The sequence below is a fragment of the Bacillus rossius genome, chromosome 1, assembly GCF_032445375.1.
Source record: "Bacillus rossius redtenbacheri isolate Brsri chromosome 1, Brsri_v3, whole genome shotgun sequence".
NCBI classification, from domain to species: Eukaryota; Metazoa; Arthropoda; class Insecta; order Phasmatodea; family Bacillidae; genus Bacillus; species Bacillus rossius.
The window spans coordinates 199686475-199713451 of record NC_086330.1 but is presented as its reverse complement, the minus strand read 5'-3'; the positions used below and the strand labels follow the sequence as shown (position 1 = coordinate 199713451).

At 36.2% G+C, this 26977-nt stretch overlaps 1 protein-coding gene across 2 annotated transcripts in view; it reads left to right on the top strand.

Moving 5' to 3' along the window:
- The window catches only part of LOC134527233 (glutamine synthetase 2 cytoplasmic), a 617039-nt gene that overhangs the window by 436258 nt on the left and 153804 nt on the right, over positions 1–26977 (top strand). Inside the window, exon 7 of one of the 2 annotated variants that reach the window (XM_063359725.1) lies at positions 4040–10593. The exons of the other annotated variant lie outside the window; for it this stretch is intronic. Coding sequence (XP_063215795.1) covers positions 4040–4188 — 149 coding nt within the window. The 3' untranslated portion in view covers positions 4189–10593. Of the gene's footprint in view, positions 1–4039; positions 10594–26977 lie in introns of those variants that run through there. 2 annotated transcript variants of the gene reach the window in all.

The following is a 26977-nucleotide window of genomic DNA, read 5'->3' as shown; positions in this document are numbered from 1 at the left end:
ATATGGCGGAAAACAAAATGTCGGAAAGTTCGAGAAAAAAATGACTTCATCCAAGATGGCGGATCCAAGATGGATCCAAAATGGCCGCCGTGATCTACTTGTCCCGTTACGTTATGTCCCGTTACGCTGTGTCCCGTTACGCTCGTCCCGTTACGTTGTGTCCCGTTGCACTCATCCAAGATGGCCGCCGTGACGTCACAATCCAAGATGGCGGGTGTCACCACAGTCACCACATCCTGCATCCTGCCGTCGGAGCCCCTATTATATACTACTGGGGACATCATTTTTTTTGGGGGGGGGGGGGTTGGGCAGAGGGGGAGGGGGAGAGAGAATAAGTTCTCGACATTTTTCTACTTCTACATTAAAGCACATTTTTAAAAGCTGCAGGGATGCCAAATTTCAAGCTTTCTGTCCTTTAAGACCATATTTCAATTTAAAAAAATACACTATTAATTCTTACACACAATTAAAATTTTTGTTCTTGGTATTTATTTGCGAGTAGTCAGTAATAGGAAAAGCAAAGAAGCATTTTGGTTTCTCAAATAAAACTAGTATGTAAGTAAATACAGCCATAATTTTATTATAATTTTTCAACAGAATGGTTTGGTGTAGGGGCATAGCTAGGATTTTATTTTTTTAGGTATTTGAAGAATTATTACAAAAGAAAATGGTATTTATTCTGCAGGGTGTCGGGAAGGAGTGGTTATATAGGCCTATGCTGATACACAGCCTTCCGCCACTCCTTACAATACCCCAGTGGTTGTCCTCTGAGGGGCCAATGGGGGCAATGACCCCCCCCCCCCCCCCCCAATCCTTGTTCCCCAATACTGGCCATGAACCCCTAAGCATTAAAAAAAAAGTTAAGTGAAAACAATACATAATCTACTCTTAGTATGCATTTGAATTTTAAAATTGGTGCAATTTTTTCAAATGTATTATTTTATGTGTAAACATTTTTGATGTGTTTTTTTTATCTTTGATGTCCTTAGAAATCAGATAAAAACATTGTTTTGATGATGTATTTTCAGAATGTCAGAAACACATAAAAACAAAAGATTTTAAGATACTAATATTATTTATGATTATTATTTTGTTCAATATTTTGGACTCACATTTAACTGTGTAGATGTTCCTACGCTCATCTGCCCTCCCCAGGATTCGAAGCTGGATGCCACCGCGCTACTCGTGGCCAGGGTTCCGTATACAGCAGGGTACATTGTATTTGCATATTATTACCATAAAAGTTAGCTCTTTAATTTGTAGGCCCCTGACACTAGTAAATATTTACGTAATTTGGTTTCACATACTTACAAGTAAATGCTTGATATAGAAATATGTGCATTCTTGAACTTTACTGGTTAAATGTTACTGTTTTTGTCCCTGGTTATAGGGTCTTAGGGCTTTGAATTTATTACCTCTTGGGTGGAGATGCTGCGCAGTCATATGGCAGTGAACTTCACTGAACTGGAAACACACATGCTCTACACAATATCATTGAGATCACAATGGTCGTTGCCTGCATGAAGGACCATGCGAAGACAATTACATGTGTTAGGCACGTCTCATCTAAACACATACAGTACGTTCAACAGTAGACTAAGAGGCCGTAAATTATGTCTTTGCCACGTGGGCTAAATGAAGGGCACAGAAAGTCATCAGCTCATTTTAATTGAAAGTGGAAGCTGTTTGCATGTATTGCCTGAAGGTGGCGGCCCTGTGCGGGCTAAACGGTAGTCTCTGACTCGAGCTGTTTAGGTGAAGCCTGGTTCGCTTTTCACAACCAGGCAGTAATTTTACGTAGTTTATTATTCAAGTCCGCAAGGGCGCACAATAATTATTTAAGCAGCCAGCATTTGAAAAATGGCTATGTGGGGCTAGCCACGGAGTCAGTGTAGAGGCGGAGGACTCTACTGTCTAGACTGGTGCAGATCGAGATGCAACTGGATGAGCCCCACGGCCGCGCACCGCTAGGGGTCGCCTTGGTGTAGAAATGTGAAGTAACTATTGGTACTATATAGTCCATGCTTAAAAAAGGAAAATGCACCCGGTCAAAATGTTAGTTACATGAAATGGTAATAAATATACCAGTAAGTTTTATCACAATACAGTTATTAATGCAAAATAGATTGTCATGTGAGGGAATGGTGCACACGACTCATTGCACTAACCTACGATGGTTACTCCTGGCATATACTCGGAAAGTCCCATAGCCCTGCCCTGATCCCACAAGTCCTATCAAGGCAACGATGGAGCATAATGGCCTGTGTGACAGAGGAAGCACCCTCAGTTGGTGTCAAGTAAATGTCTTAAATGCATTGTCCTTAGAAAGCAGTGTGTGTTCACTTTTCCATGAGCGGTCTCTTGTTTGGTTGCTGTTAAGTAATATCAGTCCCATTTCTAAACGAAGCAGACTATAGGTAACTATAGGACTTGCAATGTCAAGGCTGCCAAGCAGTTTAGCGGGGAGAGCAGCCATTGCTGTGCTGACAAGTGCGGACACATGCACTAAGATAATTAAATGCCATATTCCATATTATAAACTACCTTTGTAGCCAATTTCAGCAAGCCCCGGCGGCCCGCCAATACTTTCCCCGCCCTCCCCTTCTTAAACTTGCCCGCCCCACCTCTAGTCCAGCTATGCCGCCCCTCCTTCCCCTCTTTTCTCCTCCTTTCCCCTGTGTACCGCGATTTTAGCGCCCCTATCGGCTTAGTTTTTGCTGGTATTTAAGCCCCTGGCCTGAGGCTATTCCTTGCAGTCATCGCTCCCTCTGAGCAAGGCTGTCCACCGACATGTGCACTACGAGCTCGTTCTGACACCGTTACTATGCCCGTCGGCTCCTTGATCGCCCTTATGGCAGTGGTTGTAAGCCGTTACTATGTTGGAACATAGAGCCGCGTCCTTATTAGCTGCGCTTTATTTGCTGCGCCTGTTTCCTTTTGCAAACACAGCAAGTGGTCTGTGTTCGGGATTTGCGGGTTTCTTCGGGCGCGTTTTCATTAGGTGTTTTATTTTGAGGTTGTTCTTGGACTTTCCGTTTTTCGGTGTCTGTCTTTGACGGTCTTTGTGCTACACATGTCCGGTGTTTCTATTGTAATTTCGGGTGTAGTACCTCCTTACGTTCTTAAATTTGCTAGGGGCTGTTAGGCTCATCTAACTTTAGTAGGAGATGCATTCTGTTTTATTCGTGTTGTGTATTAAGAGTTCTTAATTACAGATATTTATACGGGTATATTTATATTTGTTCATGATAATTTACTTAGCCACCAAACACTTGAATGGCGTACATAAGTATGCGTTTAAGGCATGTACTGTTTGTACAAGTGCGTTGATTTGTATATGCGCTCTAACTTATCGTATTACTAACGTTATTAAGGCAAGGGTCTAGAGGAAGTAAGTCAGATTGTGCAGACATATATGTGTGTTGCATTTGTAATTCGTATGTGACTGTGCGCCCGTATTTATAGCGCAATTCATATTGACATGGGCGTTTAACATAAATTTGTTTTATATGAATGTATCTGTTTACACTATATAAATATGACTTGATGTAAGTTTTTGGACATACGCCATTGCTAAGAATTCTTAGCAATGGCGTATGTCCAAAAACTTACATCAAGTCATGCACTCCCATTGCACAAATCTTTTAAAGATAACACTATATAAATATCTTATACATTTGTTATTTGTGATGATATTGTTCTGAATTATTATAAAATAAAATATATATTTTGGTACCTCTTGTATTAAGTCTGTTCGTTAGGGTCAGCCCCATTACGTCTTTAACTCACACTTACAGTGCTTGCCGAACTAGTGTTTCACTAGTGAAGTGTATAAGGGTGATATGTCCGCTTAGTGGTTGTGGCCGACCTGGTGTGTCCGGATCGGTTACACCTTCTTAAAGATATAACAAAAAAAACTATTTTTATTTACATATCTTCACCAAATTTTTAGTTACATCTTTTATTAACTCTAGGCATACGCACAACACCAGCAACTAATAGTGATGGCCTTGTAGTATTAGCAGTTCTATTGGTGCAGGCGTGGCAAACCGTGGTGCGAGCATCCGCATCCCGAGAGGCGTCGCCGAGGACAAGAAGGGTTACCTGGAGGACCGCCGCCCATCATCCAACTGCGACCCGTACTCTGTCTGCAATGCTCTCATCCGTACCTGCATACTGGACGAGTGAATTATGTGCTACTTGTTACCACAATTTGAATTTTTTTTTTTTAGCTTTTTTTAATGTATCGTCTTTGGCTTTTACCAAGTTTTTCTTATAATTTTATTCGCTGCAATATTTGTTTTTTTCTTCACTTGTTTTCACATATTTAATTTATTTCTGTAAGTTATTTGTCAAAATTAGTATTTGACATTTAATACCTGATCAAGGAAGGTTTTGGTGTTTGCACTGCTTTAGTGAAGGGAGGCAACACAGTTTTTTTTTATCTTTTTCTACATATAATACTTAAGACAAATTTGTTGCTTAACATATGAACGAAATTAAATTACTTGTATCACAAAGTCTGAGAATAATCTACACTGCATGCACTAGAAAAACTCCATCTCGAAATATGAATAACTGTAAGATATGCAAAATGTTCATACATTTTGCTTGTACGGATGGTAATGATACTTAAAGTAATGTGAGTAAAAAAATCCAAATGTGTATTAAAATTAATTTGACACGTTTAAAACATGTAGTTTAAAAATTCTTGCTGTAGGGGAAGGTCGGGCAGTACCGGACACCTTAGGTTTTCTTTTAATAAAAATATAACTTACTGCAAAAAATGAAATGTACATATGTCTCTGGAATTGTACTTTAATTATTTATAATGCCTAATAAAGAAAATGGGCCAAAACATTTAGAAATATTAGTATTTTACATTTGAACAAACAGTGGTATTTGGAAGTTTCAGTAAACTGGAGGGTTATATCGGACAGTCATTTCCCCTTCAGATTTTTACAAAATACCGCCTGTAAATAACATTTAGGTTTTCTTACAAACATCACACTTATAAAATACAGCATCCCCTTCAAGGTCAGCACAGTTTTCATGTGCCCATCCTTTACATATGGTACATTGTATCCAATCCTCACTGAAATTTTCACCGCAAATGATACAGTCAGTAGTCTCTTCGTTTGTTGCACATGGAACTTTTGGTTGGGGTGTTCTATGCATTGATGTTTTTCTGAGATGTTTCCCTTTTAGTTTCTTAGTGGTTTGCGACTTTTGATTCACATTCAACTTGCATCTTTTTGCTTCAAGCTCATTTTTGTATGGGCTAGATGTTAGAACTTCACTTCTGTCTCCCCGTCGTTTTCGTGAGGCCAACTTGGCAACTGCACTGCTACGAAGTGGAGAAATTTGTTCTACTACATTGAAGGCTGAAGTGTGCAGTACAGTGCTTTCAGAACCTTCCATTCTGGAGCATGATGGAGTTGACATTTGCTGTGTTGTTAGACCTACTGCTTGATCTGAAGTTGAAGGCTCTGGTGAACTCTGTCTTCGAACACACGGTGGAGATTCTTCTTGAACAGTGATTGGTAAGTCATTCAAACTAGTATGGAAATCCAAGTCTGTGAATATGCTACGGTTGAGTGGGTAAATTCCAGTGCACATGAATGCTGATTGAGCGAGTTCCATTCTGCAGACTTTTGCTAATGCATAGTTAACCAGTCCAGCTATGTCCTTGAGAGCAATTTTCAGCTTTGGATATTTTCGCATCCACAAAGAACATGCTTCATTGAAAGCATTCTTAAATGGCTTCATAACTACTCTGTCCAGTGGTTGCATTTTGTGAGTTGTATGAGGTGGTAAACTCAGGATATGGACGTGGTGGGAACGAGCAAACAGAATCACTTCTAAGTCCTTGTGACTTGAATGACCATCAACAATTAACAGTGTAGGGTTCTTTTCACTTGGCACAACTCGTTCAACAAATAATTTGAACCATTTTAGGAATCCATCTTTGGTTATCCAACCACTTTGTTGTCCGTCAAACACACTTCCAACAGGAGCATCTTTAGTGAGATCCTTATCGATGCGAACTCTGGGGAAAACAAAGAGTGGGGGAACAAACATGTCTCCAGAAGCATTGATGCATAAGAGAACAGTTACATTTCTTCCTCTTTCGCCTGATGTTAATTTCCCCACTTGTTTCTTTCCCTTTATTGTCATGACTTTCAGTTGATTGTTGTGAACACAGGATACCCCAGTTTCATCTGCATTAAAGATCCGCGATGGACTAAATGAATATTTGTCCATTAATTCAGTCAGCTTTTCATAAAACCGATCAACTTGTTCTTTATTAAACCCTGCAGCTCGCTGCAAACTTGTGGATTCTGCAGACCTTAGGCTCAAATCGGGGTGCCTCTTCATGAACTCATAATAGAAGTCTTTCCCAGCCCTCTCTTTTTGCTTATTGAAGCGATGATCAATATTTAGGTGTTCTGCCAAGTCAAAAGATAATTTAAGAAATTCATCTCGAGTTAATGGCATGAGTTGTCTATCTAAAGCTTTAACATGGTTGTATAACTGCTCCTCGTGTGCATCACTGAATGTATTACTGAAAGTACCCATGTGTGGTTTCATAATTGCCTCATTTCCCGAACCAAGTTTAATGAGTCGATCACCTAGTGTACTCTTCGGAACAGAAAATTGTTCACTTGCTTCTCTAATGCTCATTTCTTTATTTATAACATGCTCTACTGCTAATTTCATATCTTCTTCTTTCCACCTTCCCCTTCTTTTCTCCATTTTCTGCAAATAGAAAGAATACTTGAATCAGAATAGACGGGAAATTACTCTACCATTGTGTCCGATACCACCCGCAACCGTCCGATATAACCCTCCAGCAGGTTGTCCGATATTACCCGACGGACATGCCATCGAAATTACGTCATAAAATATTTAGTATTTGTCGCACACAGATGTTACACTGTATGGTAATATATAAATGGTTAGTACACAAGTTACTATACTTAAACTTATAAATATCTTACTTGTTATGTTGTAACAACCCGGCAAAGTTATCTTCGTGCAGAAGATCTTGGCCTAAAATCAATAAAACGTAGCACTACTCAACAAGCAGACAACGCACGAACTCATAATGGCGACACTGCGTGTCCTTCACAGAGACCTACGAGACAAACGACCGACTGGTGCTGCCCCTAGCGCGCACCTCTGGAAACTGGTACTGTCCGGTATCACCCGCTGTCCGGTATTACCCGACCTTACTGGAGCGGCAAAAAAATATATTACTTTAAAACAAGGCTTAGTATGTAAACATACTATTTTACTTAATTGGTGAATCCAGCATCATTCGATTATAAACACCAACTTATTGAAACAGTGTTCCGGAATCCACAAGTTACTTTCTAATTTCTACCTTTAAATTATACACTCCTCCATTATAAGGCTTGCATATTCTGGTTATTAGTTCAATTACATATGTAGAAAAAAATAAAAAAATATTTCATTTACAATTTTTTTTAAAGCACTATTGAAAGTTTATTGCAAGAGTGTTCATGGCTAGTAACTAAGTATGTATTTATATAATACTGCAGATCCTTTCACTCACACAGCTGCTGCAGCTGCATCTTTTTGCTTGATGGGTATTGAAAACCAGCTCCTCCTCTCAGTCAGACACGACACAGTTTGAGCACTAGAGACGCTGGGTTGTTCATTTCCATCAGCAGGAACGAGAGAAGATGGAAGAGGAATTGCCAAGGCTGAATCCTCAACATTTCCAGGTGGAGTTTGTAATCTCTTCACTCTGCCAGTATCAATTTTAGGGAGAGCATTCTTCAAAATACTACTTAACTGATGTGGTTTTCATGATGACTGGGGAGTTGCATTTGCCAGCTATTTGTCTTTCTCTACCTTTTATTTTGAGTTGCAACTCAACACAGACTTGCAGTTCTCTTTGTTGAATAAGCAGATAAGCGGAGCGTACACTACTTTATGTTTGACCTTCACCCATTTTGAACTCTGGCTTCATTTTCTTCTGAATCTGCAGTCTACGTATGTATGTACATAGGCACTTATATTTTTTCTGCTTCTTCCTATGCTTTAAATTAAATTTGATAAATAACTTTGAGAAATAAATTGAATATGCAAAAACAAGTAAAGAATCAAAAATACTAAAGGAAATAAAATTACAAAAACAAAAGCCCTTGGTAAAAGTCAAAAATGCTAATAAAAAAATACTATAACAAAATTAATGTGGTAGCAAGTATTACAATGGCACTGGTGTAGGCACATCACACTTGGGAGCTGATAACATCTACAATTAGTTCTAAACAGACCATTTTTTAAAAATAGTTATTGTTTTGGAGTTTATTTCCCCCAGTTAACTGTATAGTCATTTTTTATGATTGTATGATCAAATCAACAAGATGTACACACTATTGAAAGGTATCGTAATGTTCTGAAAAATATGGTAAGAATGTAGAACAATATCATATATTTTTATAAAAGAACAATTTGTATGATGTAACTGGTATGCCAGATGACTATAATCATGACTGAAGCACTTTGAAAATGATGCAGTAAATAATGTGTGTAATTAATGGTAGTAATTGATACATTTGTATGTGAAGACAAAGTGGTTGGATTTTAAAACATATTTTATTGCAAGTTACAACATTTTGAATTTACTGATATTAAGCTTTACCAAATTTTATCGGACCATGATTAAAGAGCTGCGAGTCGATAAAATTGTTTTTTTTTTTTTTTTTTTAAATATTTGTGTTTTATTGTGCATTTGAATTTAACTGTTACCGATTGTGAAGGATTAAATAACCTTCGTTCTTTTCGGTGTTTGGTTTACACAAAATGTTTGAAACACTTCATAATGCTCACCATATATATATATATATATATATATATATATATATATATATATATATATATATATATATATAAAAGCTAGTTACATTGTTAATTTTATAAATATGTAACAAAATCTTAGTTTTATTTAATGTCCAATAAAAACATTTTATTGGTGCCTTGTTCATACTGCCATTAATATTGGCTTTCTTACTGTGTTGAAGTACCTAAATTCTTTTGTCACATGTGTTTTGTATAAAATTGTGACAACGATCCATCTAGTATTTTAATGCAAATCATTGATTTTATTAAAGATTGTTTTTTTTATCTATAAGAAAGTAATCTACCATTTTTATGTGGGTTGGGGGGGGGGGGGGTGTCTTTTATTTTTCTTTACCCTCTTTTAAAATTCTCTGAATAAGTGAATTTCTTTGTTTTTGTTTTTAATTCAACACACATTTTATCACTTTGTTCTACGAACACGAGATAATGTGGTGACGAGGGAGAGACAAACATGTCCGAAGAGGCTGGTCGCCAGCCATGTCCCATGCCGATGCAGCCTCTAGCCAGACTGTGTAGAGAACACTTGTGTGGCTCTTGCTGCTCTGCCCATCCCGTCGCACTGGCTCAGTGCATTTCCGTGACATCATTTTTGTTTTAGGGTGTCTACTTTTTAAGCCTTGCGTATTATGCTTTGTTGCAAATGATTGAAACAGATGTGGACTACATGTTATATTATATATATTTTAAGTCCAGCAAATTTTAGTTTTTATTAAAAACTTTTAGCATGCCTTAAAGCATCTCAATTACTCAACAGAGGTTCATCATGCATTTACACATCTGGTTAACAAATGCATAACAGCTTCTGTAGTCACGATTTTAAAATATTTTTTTAAAACTTGTAATTGGCAAAATACCAATAATTAAATATGTAGGTGAAGGTAGGTCTTAAATGTTTCTACACACTTATAAAAATCTGTACAATCCACAGGTGTATCGTTAATTCATGCTCTTGAGTGCCCTGTCAAATCCAAGCACTGTACATTTTCAACCAAGTTATAATTTTGATATTGCTATGTTGGTATATGTATTCCATTACACTATTTTTTTAAAACAATTTGCAGGGTACTTAGTAAAAAATAGTGTGATTACTGGCAAATAAAAAGGTAACTAAAATAGGTTAGAGAGTAACTTGAGAGAAAAAAAAGATAGTATTACTGTAGATGCTACCAACACAACACTGTAAAAGGCACCATCATCATTTTGTTAACAGGTTTATGCACAGAGTATTTTTTCTCTTTACTTTTATAACAAAACTTTAGATCTTAAAAACTTTTATGTGAAAGCTTTGGTGAGTATGTGAAGAAAACGTTCTGCATCTGTTTGTGTATGATAAATTATAACCGTTATTAAACAACTAAATAGTGGGGACTCAGAGATGAAACTGTTTATTGATGTATTATATGCTGTTGCACATTCCACACTAATGCAAAATGTAAACATAATATTTACTGTAGGTGCTAGACAGAAAATTAGTATTTTTATTATGTGGTAGGAAGGTGTAATGGTAATGTTACGAGTTTATTTTTAAATAAAGTTGTTTTAATGTTTGTTTAGTAGCATGGAAATATAAAATACTCAGAACTGTACAAAAAAAATGTATATTCTATATAAGAAGTTACAAAAAAAATTATGTTTTTGAAATAAATGTTTCTCCTATTTTATGAATTTATGATCGGCAAAATGCATGTTTTTAAAGATTTCTGTTTCCAACCATTTAACCACCAATGCTCTTTTTAAAATATGTTCTAAAATAATCCAAGACAATGATGTTTAAATTTCACAGCTCTTTTCTGTTTGTTAAAACACTTACCAGTTTTGATACTAGTTTGCAGCTCAAGATTCATTCACATCAGTTGCGAAGCGTAAGCGGTCGGTTCGCAGTTGCACGACCTGTGCAGATCACCGACCGCTTCCCCTTCACTGCTTTGAACTCCCTCCACGAGACCTACTGCCAAGTATGGGCCCGCCCCATTGTCCTCATTGGCTGCTGCTCCCCCGGGACCCCTGGGGGTGACAGGCCCGAGCGTCCACGGAGCGCTCAGGCGAGCTGGGTATCAGGCGCTCATAACTTTGCGAGAGGTGAGCGCAGCTTTCTGTGGCACTACCAGCATATTGATATATTTTAAATAAAAAATATCAACGTCACTGATCGTTTATGTTTATCAATATATCTTGAAATTTTTTTAGTAACAGAGCTTTTGAAGTTTAATTTTTACTAATTGGCCTTAGGTACACATTTTTTCAATTGTTTTTTTCTGTTTAATATATATCTAAATTGGATGAAAAATTTAATTTGTTTGGAGTCAGTATCAAAGCATTAAAAATACATACATTACTTTAAATCTGGTCAAGACATTGTAAATATATTTTATTTTCTATTAATTACAATATTTACTATCTAATATTTTAAAAATAGCAGTGTATAATAGTCTCGATGTTTAATTCGCATTTTTGTTCCAAATGTTAGTGTTATTGCAGTTTTAAATTCTATATTTGCTTACGTGCTTGCCTTTTTTCCTGGAAATACGTTTTGTAGGTACACTGGCACTATTTGCGCCGTAACTATTGCTGAAAACTAACTAGTTATTATGCTACGAGTTTATACGGTTATATATATGAACTTGAAAAATTCAAGTTATTTATTCCTTATAGTTTAATTTCGTCATAATTTATTAGAGAGCAGTTAAGATTTTTTACATTTTTAAATCATGTAAATAATTATTCTACTTGTACTAAATCTTCTTAATAATGAATACAATCAAACGTGTGTGTGTGTGTGTGTTGGTGTGTGTGTGTTGGTGTGTGTGTGTTGGTGTGTGTGTGTTGGTGTATGTGTGTGTGTAGGTGTGTGTGTGTGTGTGTAGGTGTGTGTGTGTGTGTGTGTGTGTATATATATATATATATCTTGTATCACCAAAAAATCCTTTAATATGACTATTTTGCTTATACTTTGAATTACCTACATAAATGTTAGGATACTGGTCTGTGGTTTAACATTCTGCTAAGGAAAATTCTTCTAAGGTTTGAAAAAATATATAAACTAAGAAAAAAGTTTTAATATTTTTGTAAAATTTTGTCAAAATTATCAGGTTCGAATTTTATATTATGTATCATTTCACCGTAACACACATTATTGCTTAAAGATTTAGATGCATGGTTCCATTTAGAATGTTTTCTCTCTTTGCTTAACTATTAAAAAATGATCAAGTTAACAGTCTAAATGTCTCAAAACACAAATGTAGCCGTATACACAACACTCGTCAGAACTGAAATTATTGAGCTGCTGTAGTGGTCACAGCAACTATATTTGCGTCAAAATATATATTTTCAAACTAAAAAAATTATCGTCGTGAATAATTCATTTAAAAAGTAGAAACTAATGGCAGGTTATTTATTTTAATTAAATATTTTACTCAAGTGACTATATGCGTCTTTGTATGGTATGAGTTTCACTTTAAGGTAAATTTAAAAAGAAATACCGCCTATTGTAGCCGTCCGTATCCATGGCAAATTTTATATAGTTTCTCGTTTCATGATCCATAGACACCAAATCGATTGTCAACTCAAACTTTAGTATATATACATAAATAGTACAAAATTATAGTTCCTCCCTCGTAGACACAACACATTGAATACGTACGAATTATGTATCAACATTATAATTATTATCTAAATACTTTTATTTGAAACAGTTTTTTATGCTACGAGCCATTATTGCAGGCAGTGGCGAATATAGGTTATAATTTTGGGGGGGGGGGGGGGGGGGGCGGCAAATATGACCGAGCTTACCATCATTTATGCTTGCTTTTTTTAATCATCATCATTTAATGATTATGTAAGTTTACAAAGGGTTTTGAGGAAAGTTTTAGGACTAAACAATATATTTATTATTTCTATTTATTTATGTTTTCGGTTATTTTTATAACAGAACTGCATTGATTTTTTATTATATAATAACACGTTGTTTTGAAAAACGTGCGTATTTAACATTTAATTGTATTCATGTTTATATTAATTTCCCTTTTCCCTTTACTTTTTTCTTTTTTACTTAATGTGTTACCTTTTTTTAGTAAAGATTTTTTTCCCTCTTGTCCCAACAACCCAACAAAAGTAAATTTTGTACAATGGAAAAGAATGTTGGTTTATTATTTTTGAGCTATAAAAAGGGCGTAATGATGTAAATACATTTTAAAAATTCGCTTTTTATGTAACGTTTACAAAACGAAGTCCAGATTTCTTGGTATACTAGCAAATTTATCATGTACTTCTTCATCGCTTATTTTAATGTCTCTATGAATCGAAAGTAATGCTAATCCATTAAGGGGATTGGTGCACCAGCATCGTATTAAAAAAAACAATATATTTGTTAATGATTCAGCTGCTAGAGAAGATTTGAACCATTCTAGTGTTAAAAAAAATTTTATTTTTTTTTATTTTAATTAAGTTATTGCTGATTTTCGGGAATTTTTTTAATTCAAGCTTTATTAAAAAACTATAAAGAATTCAGTGGTAAAACTTTCGCATATAAATTTTCAGATATGGGAGATATGACTGTGACCATTATTTTATCTGTAATCATTATTAATTTAACGTATTTACAGTTTGAATTTTAATAAATGAGCTGCTACGAAATTGCGTGATATTCATTTGCGATTTTAATAACATTCGCGTTTTCATTTGTAATTCAAACGCCAACATATCTGTCGGCTGAATGATTGACTTTATTTTAGTCTTTAGCTTATTGCAGTCGGACCTAAAGTAAAAACGTAGCTGTAGAAGTTTGAGCAGCGTGCAAGCTCGGATACGAGAAATTATGGAGCGCGCTGGACAGTAGTGACACCTTGCGACAGTTTCCCCAACTTTTTGCAGCCAGTGCTCTCTCTAGTTCCCGCCCTGCCACAGCTGTCTGCTGTTTACGAAGGGGAGACGGGATTTCGCGCGAAACTGATATGAAGGTCAACGTATTCATTTTCAGTAGATAAGAGAACGTGTTTGGTCTAGCTCGGCGTATAATTTAATGGTTATTCTCTGTTATTTAGCACAGTGATTTAGCTAGATGTTTTTTGTTGTAAGCGTGAGATTTATTCAGGAATAAAATGCCGAAGAAACCTCCACCAAGCAGAGTACACAAAAGAACAAAACTATCGAAAGCCATTAGAGCGCTTAGAAAAAAGAATAAAGAAAGATAAGAGATTATTTTATTATAGCTTTTTTTACCATACATTTATTTTTCAGAGTTGCGTATGTACAACGCGATGGACGCGATGCGACAACAAAAAGATGTGTAAAATTGTAAACATGTTTTTTTTTTTTTTCAGCAATGCGTGAACCATTCATAAACTATACTCAACATGTATCCGTATAATTACGTTTGAATTTTTTTTATGACAGGCATCAATGTTAACAAGTTTATTAAGCCACAATAGACTTTTTTCAGAAAAATAAGTGTAGCAGAAAATCAGTTTACATGAATGCAGTTTTAAGAAGTAAGCTACGTAAATAATAGTTAAACATTATTTAATATCTGCTGGTAACGTTTCCAAAGTATCAGCTTCGCCTTCATTCACGAACAATATTCGTGAGCTTATTTATTTATTTTGCTGGCGTTTCGTTGGTGACTGTTAGAACTGCAAAATTAGTAAACATTTTTCACCCTATCCTGAGTTAAATTTAAGTGTGCGCGGTTAGATGAGGACCTAGATGTGTCTCAGGCTTACGCCTTTACACTCTACTCATGCGGGGTATTAACCATGCGCGTAAGGGCGCGTTGCCATTAACCTGTAGGATAGTCTCAACAATCCTCTACGGACTCGAAAAATGTCACCTGCTCATTGGCTACTTGACTTGTGACAACTGTTTGTTGTAATGCCTGTGATTCATCGTTGATTTTGTTGAGGAGTTTTCAGTGATTCAGAGCCTTCCATTTAACTGTGGCCGAATTGAAGAAGCAGTACACATGTTACATGCTTGAATTCATAGCGAATGGAAACCGCAAATATTTACTGATGTAGTGGTTGGTAAAAAAAAATATTCGTATCGCGTCCATCGCTTCGAGCCATGTTGGCTCCTATATTATATGGATTTACAAAATATAACGATTCATTTACGACACTTAAGATAAGGTGTGTAGGATTTTAAGAATTCACTTGAATTAATATTTAAGAACATATTTCAGGATAACTTGTGAAGACGCTCGTACAGACGGCACCGGTTGTGATGACTCATTGTTACCAGAGCAGAGGCCACGCATGTGAAACCTCAACACAACTCGAAAATCACTAAGTGTTAGGCCTACATTAAAATGTGTCCGCTACAAATGTTCAGGAATTATAATTTTGAAATCGAGTAGAAATATTCCTGCAATTAGCATTAGGTATATTTTAATAGACATTGAAAGCGAATCATTAAGTAGCTTCAAAATCCAAATACCAGAATACAGATAGTCTGTAACAATACAGACCTCACCCACTAGATATGGTCCAGATTGTTAATACTAACACATTTGAAAAAACTGACTAGTTACTGAATATGTGGAAATTTTGTAAACCTGTTACTTTAGATGATTGGTGATGTAATAATGTCTCTTGGAAACTACATAAGATTTTAACTGCTTTTATTTCTCCATAAATTCGCAAATCACCATGGCGGCCATTTTACGATCAAGATTTAGTTCTTAAATCTTAAATTAGTTATTTGTTGAGAGCCTGGTGCAATGTGTCTGACCACTAAAGCGATCCGAGCCGCGTAGTGTATACTACTGCGAGGTTGCCGAAGTAGGCTCGGGTCGGGACGAATTTCGCTGTGAAGAAACAAAGGTTTTTAATACATGGAAAATTATCCCAAAGCCGAAAATTTGTACAGTAGTAGAATGAACATTTCTTAGTAACACGTCAAAAGTTTAAGTACTGCCGCAAACCTTGTGCGTCACACCAAAAACGAGCAGTTAAGTGCAAAATGACAATTTTTTGCAACGATCCACAATAATGGATATTGCAAATGCAGTTTATGGAGTAGACCGTCAGTATGGAACCCAAAATAATCTAGAAACATTGCCCTATCTGAGGATAGTGATAAAAAGCACAAAGTTTAAACATGTTTCTATAAAATAGACCTTTTAAATCATTAAAGTTAACGAATTCACTTTCATTCAATTTTAAGGAAATATAAATACATCTTACATAAACTTAAAGAGCCCAACTTGGAAATCGCTTGAAGTAAACGTTGTTGCATATTTATTCATCTTTAAATTGATATATTTTTTAAGTGTCTCATACAATTAGTCTGACCACTAAAGCGATCCGAGCCGCGTAGTGTATACTACTGCGAGGTTGTCGAAGTAGGCTCGGGTCGAGACGAATTTCGCTGTTAAGAAACAAAAATTTTTAATACATGGAAAATTATACCAAAGCAAAAATTTTGTACAGTAGTATAATGAACATTTCTTAGTAACACGTAAAAAGTTTACCGATGAAACCTTGTGATCACACCAATAATGAGCAGTTGAGTTCTTAATGATAATTTCTACAATGATCCACAAAACTGTTTCGTAAATTTAATAACTTTAATACTTTTTTAAGTCGGTTCTCATTATGGCACCATAGTAATATAAAATAATGTCCTACTTGGTAACTGTGATAAACACCTCAAAGTTTAAACGTCCTATTATTAAATTGGTAATTTTAATCATAAAAGGTAAGAAAAAAATATTTTTATATAGAAATTTGACTACATGTTACATAAATATGGTGAGCGTAACGTCAAAATCACTTCATAAATATTGTCTGTGTTTTTTTTTTAAAAAGGTTTAAATGTGTTTATTTTGAGTGTCTGGTAGAATAGTCTGACCACTGATGTATTTCAAGCTGCGTAGTGTGTGTGCAGCAGTGTTAAAGTCGCTCGTGCTGGGACGTTTTTTGCTCCAGAAAACTAAGGTTTTTAATGTATGGTAATTCCAGACTGAATTTTACTCTGAAAGAATTTTGCTGCAAACGTAGATAAAAATCTTCCAGGATGCGATTTTCTTTGGTAAAAATGTTAGTATGATCGACTCTTTAATTTATAAATTATAAATAAATAACAATAGAACTTCCCGGAAAGTTGTGATAAACTGACGATATTGCGCGAGTAGCAGACCTGTACGTGACTACAGAGAAAGGCTATTTTCCTTGACCGTTAGGATTTCTGGGACGAACACCCTCTCACAGCTGGGGTCATAAAATACGGTCAAACTCTTGCAAAAACATCCACCACCGCTCTTTGCCACTAGCAATTCAACGAAGTAAGCTAGGCGCAGCACTCCAATGAATTAACTTAGAAAAAAAATACTAAATATGTAATTCTATCAATACATTTTACAACACAACTTATGTTTTATTTATTTTCTGAAGAAGAAAAAAATATCATACGAATTATGTCATAAAAGTGACAAAACTCAAAAAGCACATTTACGGTGTATCGTTTTCTTCAATTGTTATGTAGGAAACTAATTTCATACAATTAAATATATATATATTAATATAGGCTACATTAAAATTTTGCACAGTTCTGATCTAAAATAATATAATGTATTAGAAATAGAAAATAATTATATTTCTTTGGTATTAAAATAATTTTTAATAATAAAATTTTTGTAACAAAATACGAACACATATATAAAACCAGAGGTCCTCTAGAATTTTGATTTACAAGTTCCAAGCAGAAATTGTTTATTGTTAATTTTATTGTATCATAAATCATTCATATAAGAAAAAAGAATATGTATATCTCAGTAGATGTAAAATGAATTCACCCTATCATATGCATTAAATATATTTTAAGTAATCCCTAAATAAGACCAAGTTTATTGAGTGTCGCAGTATGCAGCGTGTTTCAAAGCCCGCCGGCCGTGAAAGATCAGTACGGCCGCAGTACACTGCAACGCTCGGGCAGGTTTAATGAGGCAACTAATTATGCTTGACTCTTTATAAATATACTATCTTAAAGCTAAAAGTATAATTAAAAACATTTATTAAGACATTTTTTCGCATTGGGCTCTTCAAATCGGTGTAAATCGTATTTTTATCTGGGTGGCAAAGATAAAAAAAATATATGTCGTGAATTAATCGCTTTATATCATATATTAAATATTAAAAATTTAAATTTTTTCTAACATTAATGGGTGTATTACAGTTTCTAGATTATTTTGGTAAGTTTACGGACAGTCAAAATTAAAAACTGTATAAATGGGTAGCATTTTAATGGACTGATGCAAGTTGCTGTCACCTAGGACTTAAATGCAAATTTTCAGTGATAACGCACAAGGTCTACAGCTGTAAACTTTCGGTATGTTATTAAGCATAGTCAACTCTACCACAGTACAAAAATTCAGCTTTGGACAAAATTTTCACAGGTTGTCTTGGTTTCCTGGAGTAACACGAAAGTCTACGCGGGGAAGGGCGGCTACCTGATCCGAGAATGAAGGATAGGGCGAGATGGGAAGCGAAGATAAGAGCTGGTTGGGTGTCCCGTGTTGGAGAGAGAGATAGAAAAAGGAGATATTGTGGAAGACCTTCGAAAGATTCCCGCTAGATGGCAGGCCTCAGAGCTGCAACATTCGACAACCTCCCCTCACGGAACCTCTCTCGCCACTAACTTGCCAAATCTCACCCGCTAGCTTATATACGTGCTGGCTGGCCGTACAGTAGTAATAAACAAGCATTTATGAAACACTTAAGCTAATTTCCAACAAATTCTGACGAATGACTGTTTTTTGTCCTGCACCAATCCCCTTAAGCCTAGTTTCTGATGTGATATTTCTTATGTAAGTCTTCAATCTTCTTAAGTTTGAGAAGCTTCTTTCTATGGTTGCGACAGAAACAGGTAGAACTGCTAGCAGTTTCAAGAGATTATAAATGTTAGGGAAGAAAGTCTTGTCACACTTTTCTAGAGAACTAATGGCTGTTTTGGGAAGATTTTCTGATTTTTCCTGACTCCACTTTTCTTTCCACAACATAAACTCACTTTGAACGACCTCTCTATGTGACAAATCATCTTCGTAGAAATTGAAAGTAGCTTCCAATGAACATAAATCTGTTTTGATACAAAATTCTGGAAGGATTTGTTGTAAGGATGCAACTGTATCCTTGTGAGATTCAAAGCGTTCTTTCAGTGAATTACAAAAATCATCAAGGTAAGGTACATAAACAGCTCGTCGGTAGTATTCTTCTTCTGTGCTGTAAGGGACGTTGCTGCGGGCTGTTTTAAGGCGACAAACTCTAGGAATCTCTTCTTTAATGTCGAGTTTTGTAGCAAATTCCTTTACTTGAGCATACAGGGATTTGAAGTTGTCATTGGCATTTTCCCTTTGTTTAGATAGCAGATCTAAGACACTTGTAACATTTGCAATGGCTTGAGCATCTGGCTCAAAAAAAAATATTAACAAGAAATTGAAATTGACTGATAGAACTACTAAGAGCATGTGCCTTAGGTGCTGAGTCACTTGATTCTTCTTCTATTTTCATAAGAGAGAGGAGAATTGGTTCTAAAATCTCTTTAAATAAAATCACTGAGTCGTGCCTTTCCACCCATCGTGTTTCACATAATGAGATAAGTTTCTTTTTTTTCTGTTCATGACAACAGTCAGATATCGTTGATTTCAATATTTCAGTTCTTTTGGCTGACATATGGAAGAATCCGCAGACTTCTTTGATAACGCCCATACAATTTCTTATAGAAGGAATTTTACTTGCATCTGACAAACACAAATTTAGACTATGTGAAGAACAATGTGTGTACAAAGCTAGTGGTAGTTTTCCTTTGAAAGCAGATTGTACCCCTCTGAATTGCCCTCTCATCGTGGCAGCGCCATCGTATCCTTGACCTCTCATTTTCTTTAAGTCAAGCCCTAAATTTGACAAGGTCTCTAACACTGTGTTAGCTAAGCCTGCACCAGTAACGTCATAAACGGGGACAAAAGTTAGGAAATCTTCTCTAATATTGTATGACTGGTCTTCAACATACCGTACACAAAGAGAAAACTGTTCTATTTGGCCAATCTCAGTTGTTTCATCTGCTAAAACGGAATAAAAAAATAGAATTCCTGACATTTTTCACAATTTGGGATTGGATTAAATGACCAAACGTGTTAATGAGCTCATTTTGAATAAAATAACTAGTGTACATGCTCCTCCCTCCACTGTTCATTAACTGGTATTTTAGGTCATTATCGCCACTGTTTGCTCTGTATCTCAGCAGTGATCGAAAATTTCCGTCATTATTTTCTGGCTCTTCTAGGCTTATACGTCCACTGTCACGATGACCTCTTAGTGCGATTTGCTGTCTTCCACAAAATCTTATTGTTTGTATGATAGGGATCAGTCTTTCCCTGTTTTTTTCAATATTCAATCTCCTTTGAGCATTGACTTGATTTATAACACACTCAGTTTTTTTTGTAACAATTGATTTTGTGTTTTCAGCAATCGAAACTGATGTTTTATGGTACGTGCAATTTTTATGTTTACGAAAAATTTCCTTGGCTTTTTTCAAATTACTAAAAGCCCTTGTTATTAATGCTCCTGTTTCTTGGTGATCTCCTTTTCCTACACTTTTGGAGTGTGAAAATATTACGCAATATTTACAAAACGACCCTGATTTTTCTTCAGAGAAAGCTAACCACTCAAATTCTTCTAGCCATTTCATTTGAAAAGATCTAGTATGATTTGAACTAGAAGAACTACTAGAAGTAGAAGGAAATTTGTATACAGGATGAGGTTTCCAAATATTTTCTACAAGCGTAATTTTTTCTTCATTCGTTAACGAACGAACGAACGAACGGAATTGCTTCGACAATAGTTTCCAATGTCATATATATTTTTTCTTACTTGCTTGAAGTCTTCCGCAGCTGGTGCTGGATCAACGGCACTAGTACTTGCGACACCAGAAGAAACATTGTTACTGGCACAGTCAACATCAGCACTGTCACTAACAGGTCTATTTACACTCTGTTTTTTCGTAAAAAAAGTTTTGAATAGAAGCTTGTCTCTTCATTATTAATGCAGTTTACTTAAATAAAAATTAAAGATTCCAGAACAGGAACATCCAGATGATCGCAGATACATTCACCAACTCAATAAACACAGCTACAGATACAGATAAACCAACTTGACAGACAAGCAGATAAAGCATTATAACACACGTGCCAACAACATAAGAATGAACTATAGAAAAGGGAGGGCACAGAACGGAGAGTCCAATGTAAACAATTGAGGACAAGTTTCAGCGCTCCAAGCGGAAGCGCAGTGAAGTAACGGTTAGACAGCCCGCGCAAGAAAGGCACAAGTGAATGCTAATGTTTTCATTGGTTTATTTTGCCGCACCTACTCACAAGCATTCGTTAACGCACAACATTTATTTTGTATGGTCTTTAATACTCTAAATTATGTTCCTATAAGAGGAGTAAAATAAATCTGACATTGTGTTTAGAAATGTGGCGACGGTACATAGCTTCTACAAAGTAAGTGGGCGCGCGACACTAGTCAGGCTGGTTGGCGCGACGGCGGCAGGCGGCATCATGACATGGCTTACCTCTCCATCCCCTGGCTAATATTCTTCCAAGAGACAAACCATCTTGTCTCCCCTTGCCACCCCTCGTAAAACCTAAGCATACGTAAATTCGGGGTTCAATGTAACTTTAATTATTGGATTCGGAATCCTAAATGGTAAGAGTATCACCTGTCTAACAAAGTTCCACTTTGCCTGAAAAAACTTATGCACAACCACAAAACCACGAAACATTATAAGGGTCTAAAAAAACATGTAATTCTAATAGTTTTATTTTCTTAAAAAAATATTTGTGTAGTGCTTAATTAATGTTATCCTGCACTAAAAACTGTAGTTATCAGCCTTACATGCAAGGTCTATTAATTTTTATTTTTTTCTTCTGATTTCGGGGGGGGGGGGGGCGGGCCCCCTGCCCCCCCCCCCTAATATTCGCCCTTGATTGCAGGGGTTAGAAAAATTTTTAAATAATTCTTGTGTGGATATAAAAACACTCATAATTTCGTACCATGTACAATATTGAATACTTTTTTATAACCTTAAATTACTATACATAACATGTTTTATTTAAAAAATATATACGACCAACTATTACTGCCAGGGTTGGAATAAACAAGTGTCGGAGGACGAAAAAATTAAACCTCCCTTCCTACGCACAACATCGAATCCGTACGATTGTTTTTAATTAATCTTACAATGTTTGCCCAAAACTTTTGACTGAAACTAATTTTGATTATATGAACCGTTGCTGCAAGGGGTTGAAAAAATAGAGGTTAAATTACAACTAAAATCGTAACTCCCTTAGTAGGTTCACAATCAAATCTGTTCAAATTGTGAGTTCATTTTATAATTTTTATTCAAAACTTCATCTAAAAATATTTCTGATAATACGAGCTATTGTTGCAGGGGGCTGAAAAAATAAAGGGGCGAATAAAAAAATTAGTCGTATTTATTTTTGACCATCTGACTGTTACCTCAAATCTTTGTCAAAATAAAATTTTCATACGACCACGTATTTGTGCGAATGATGGAAAAAAAACTGTTTGAAGGTTTAAACCAATTCCATAACTACCAGTAGGCATAATAATAAATTCGTTTACACATTCAATGCTGGATGCATTCAGTTGAGAAAAAGAACATTTAATATATTTTCACTGCTTGGAGTATGAGATAATGTTTTATCGATATATTTTTTTAATATTGGTGAACATATAATTCATATAATAGGTACATTAAAATTTGTAATTGTTTCAGTAATTTGTAAAAGTTTCCAGAACATTTCCAAAATAAATAATTCGTTAGAAATCTACTCACGCCTGTAGGAGGTGCCGAAAGGATTTTTTTTTTTTTTTTTTCATTTTGTCATGTTTTTATAATAATGTTGAAGTGTTAGCCTCGTTACAATAACTAAAATATATCATTGCCAATAAAGCAAAGTGACGCGGTATTAAAAACCTTGGTTATAATTCCGAACCAGTCATACCGATTCATGTTTTCCATGGTTTATGTAAATAACTTTAGGTATAAAAAGAGGTAGATTTTACTTGAAAGCCATGGCCAATACCTTCTGCAATATACCTGATTAGTATTAATGTGCGTTTCTGTCTCTAACGATCTCATGTTTACTAAACATTACCCACCCCGTTAAAAAAAAAAAATATTTGTACTATTTACATGATGTGTATATAGAATTTGAAGTTCAAAAAGATTGGTTTGTAATAAATGCATCATAAATGTTCGTTAAACTTCAATCGTTATGCTACTTTATTTTTATCAGATAAATCGTATTGGCACATAAAAAAAAGTGTTTTGTCAAGAGGTTAAAAAAATTTGGTTAACAGGTCGGATAGCCCAGTTAATTAAATACAAATTCGTGCATGGAATGGTTAAGATGGTTTTGATTTTGCCAATTTTGTGCTTTGTAAATAACAGTAAAGAATATATTAGTATAATAAAACGCATAACAAAAAATGTTATGATTGCGGTAGAAGGGTATACTGTAAAAGTAAAAAGAGTACTATTGTTCACCATATAATTTTTTAATATAAATGTTTCAATTATCAAATTTACCTTACTACAGATAAACAAGAATTTTGTTTGACAACTTAATGAAATGTTGACTATAATTTATTGTACCAAATGTTAGTTTTCTTGCGGTTTTAAATTCTATATTTGCTTACGTGCTTGCTTTTTTCCTGGAAATAGGTTTTGTAGGTACACTGACACTAATTGCGCCGTAACTATTGCTGAAAACTAACCAGTGATTGGTAAAAAGAAAACGAATATATAACAAAGTAAATAAACATCATTAAAATAATTTGCATTTAAAATAAATTATACTTTCATCGCATAAAAAAACTTCGTATTTTGAACAATCCAGTTTTCAAGTTGAAGAAAATATATGTAAACGAATAAATTGTGCCGTTAATTAGTAAATTCGACACGATAAATTTTAAATTTTTATTATGATTTTAAATTTTTGTGTGGAAATTTTATTTGCTCTACTATAGTGTAATTTTAATTTGTTAGTCTGGTGTACTCCTCTGAGTTAAACTTTGTCTCAGTGCCCTGAAGCCCCTTTCCCATCGGCGTATCGGATATTTTGCTGGCCTAATCCCTGACTGGCAGACAGCTTACCGTTTCCCCCGCCTTCAGTCACGCCTCAAGCCTGTAATATCATTTCTCTTCGTGACCCTAACTGCATAGACAAGCCTGTAGCCTGCAGGCGACCAGTTCTCAGAGACGAGCTGAGATTGGCCTTTTTCATCACGTATTAGTGTTATGTTCGCTCCTCTGCAGCCACGACGGGACTCTTGTTCTCAGCGTCGTTGCATGTTACCCTCCCCCCCCCCCTTCCCAGTCCCAAGTAAGACCAATGACCGGTCGTAACCCCCTGGGCACCAGTGACCGTTCTCAAGGTCTCCGCGCAAAAACGAGTGCGCTAAAACTGGTCACAAGCGCTACCTAGCGACCAAGTCGCGAACTTCTCCGCTTGCCTACCCTCTAGGGCACCAGAGAGCAGCACCTGCTTGCCCTTGAGTTATATGGACGCCGTGGTCGAGTCGATTGTTTTCAACTCAGCCCCTTCCGGCAGATTTCGCTACTGTCGCCCAGTGCTGCCAACTTCAAAACTCCTGCCAGAGTTTTTTTCCGCCCGCATTCGGGCAAGTTCGGAATCTTTCGGCGGCCCAGACCTCCCTCCACCTGTAAGAGCTGGCGGCCACTTTTAATTACGAGACGCGTTTCTCCGCGGGACACTTCGCGCCGCGACTGCAGACGGACTGTTTGATTATCGGCGAGTCGATGAGACTCTGCAAAACTTCCATCCGGCCGCAACCGACTATGTAGTCGCCTAAATGAGGGATGCTATCCCAATAATCTTTTTCAAGTAGTTTAGTCCGTCTGCGTAGTATAAAATGTAATAGTTTTTTTTAGCATTTAATTTTTTTTGAAATTAGAAATCATCCGCGTCCTGCCGCGCAATTCGCGAGCTCCAGACCCTGGCTGACTCCACGATGGCAGCGTGCTGGGCAACTCCCCTGTTTTGGTGAGTGATAATTCGCGACCCCCTTTTTTTTCCCTTAAATTTTTTTTTGGGCATTTTCTGCCCCATAGACTGCCTGTATACAAGTTCTAATCAGTTTTGATTTGGACTGTTGCAGACAGGGTCGATGACGGGGAGAGATTGATTGCTCCCATCTCGTGGCCACCCCCCCCCCCCCCTACTGTTCCGTGGGTCACATTAGAAGAAACTTTTCTACTACCCGACGTGATCGTTTGAAGACCCCGGGTGGTAACGTAAATTCAACATTTCCCCCTTACCTAGCTACGAACTATCTTAAGCGGATGACTAACCCACCAGCGACCAGTGTTTTTCTCAAGATCATGTAGAACGAATAGAACTAATTATCAATGTAATCATCGGATCCATCCAATTTTGAGTGTGAAACTCATAATGCAAATGTTTATATTTCAAACTAAGAATGTAAATTGTTTTAAATAATCGCGGGCCGGCCCCCTTTTCGTTTTTCTTTTTGTTAATCTTTGAAACTTGTTAAAACCTTTTGTGTGTAAAATAATGGAAACAAGATAATTCATCATGGCAAATAAAACAGGGAAACTATAGATCAAGTTAATCGTGTAGTTTTTATTTATTGATTTTAACGATCCCCCAACTTCCTCCTTGCTTGTTACAGGAAGTTCCTAAATTTTGTTTGTTCCCCACCTCGTGTCGCCTCTAGTAAATCAATTTATTTAACTTATTTTTTGTATCCAGCAAGTTTCCAAGGCTCCTTTTAATTAATTCAAAATAATTCAATTTTGAGGCACGAGGGGTGTAACAACTTGGTAGCAGAGCATGGTTTCCTTGGTCTATAGGCATACCTGAATAATATAAGCATATCTAAAATTAAAATAAAAGTAAAAAAAATTTTTTTTAAATTAATTTTTGATAATAGCAATTTTGTAATAATATTGTAAACTGATCGCTGGTACACCCCGTAGTTATATTGAGTTAAAAAAATTTAAAATTTATCTTGAGTTAAATTTCCGTGTGGACTAAGGCTAGCGCGTGCAGCGCGAGACGTCTTTCAGCAAGCCACAGCTGTTGTCCCTGCCGCGGCGCAGCCGCAGACACACACAAGGCCGCAGACACACACAAGGCCACAGACACCCCTCCCCCGTCTCTACGTGCCGGTTATCTCTCACGGCGCACGTCCGTGGCTTCATGTTCAGTTCAGCGCCCTGTGCGCTCTGTACGACCTTCGTAGGGGTGTTGTAACTGTTATCTCACCTGGAACCTTACTTTCCCAGTAGCGCGAGACGAATGCCCGCGACGTATATTTTTTTTGTTTGTCCAATTAATCCTGGACCATAGCAAATTTTTACGGGAGCAACTGTTTCGCTCACACCCTTTTCCCGACAGCCATATGGGAGCTGTCATGTTTGTTTCCCCCCCCCCCCCCTTCTTCTTCGAGCTGCCTCTGCCGCCCGCTTATCTTCAAGGGGTAACCACAGCTGACGTCTTTGTCGTGACGCCGGGCTTTGTTTATCTCCGCCCGCCGTATTTACTTTATGACTGAGAGTCAAATAAGTTTATTGTTTTCCACTGTTGTCCCGCAGTAGTCAGCTAAATGTGTTTAAATTTCATTATTAAGTTTACATATGAACAAATAACTATAAGTTAAGAGTACTTTTTTTAGGCTACTAACGCCATTACTAATAAACACGCACATAATATTTAAATATAGATTTTAATTTACATATCAAGGGCTCCCCCCCATCATAATAATGATTTCAAACTATACTGAAAGACATTTGCCTTATAAGAATTTCACGTCCTACTTTATTAAAGTAATAATACTTGGAAACATAATATAGTAATAAAATAATAATAATATAATCAAGCATATTAAAATACGTATTTCCCGAAATTAAGTACCTACGAGGTGATCAGCCTCATTGTAATGTTTATAGTAATCACCGAGAGTGGTGAAATTCTTTCAACCTCCAACGAGAGGTCCACTAAATTAATTTGGGTACGTTTAAGCAT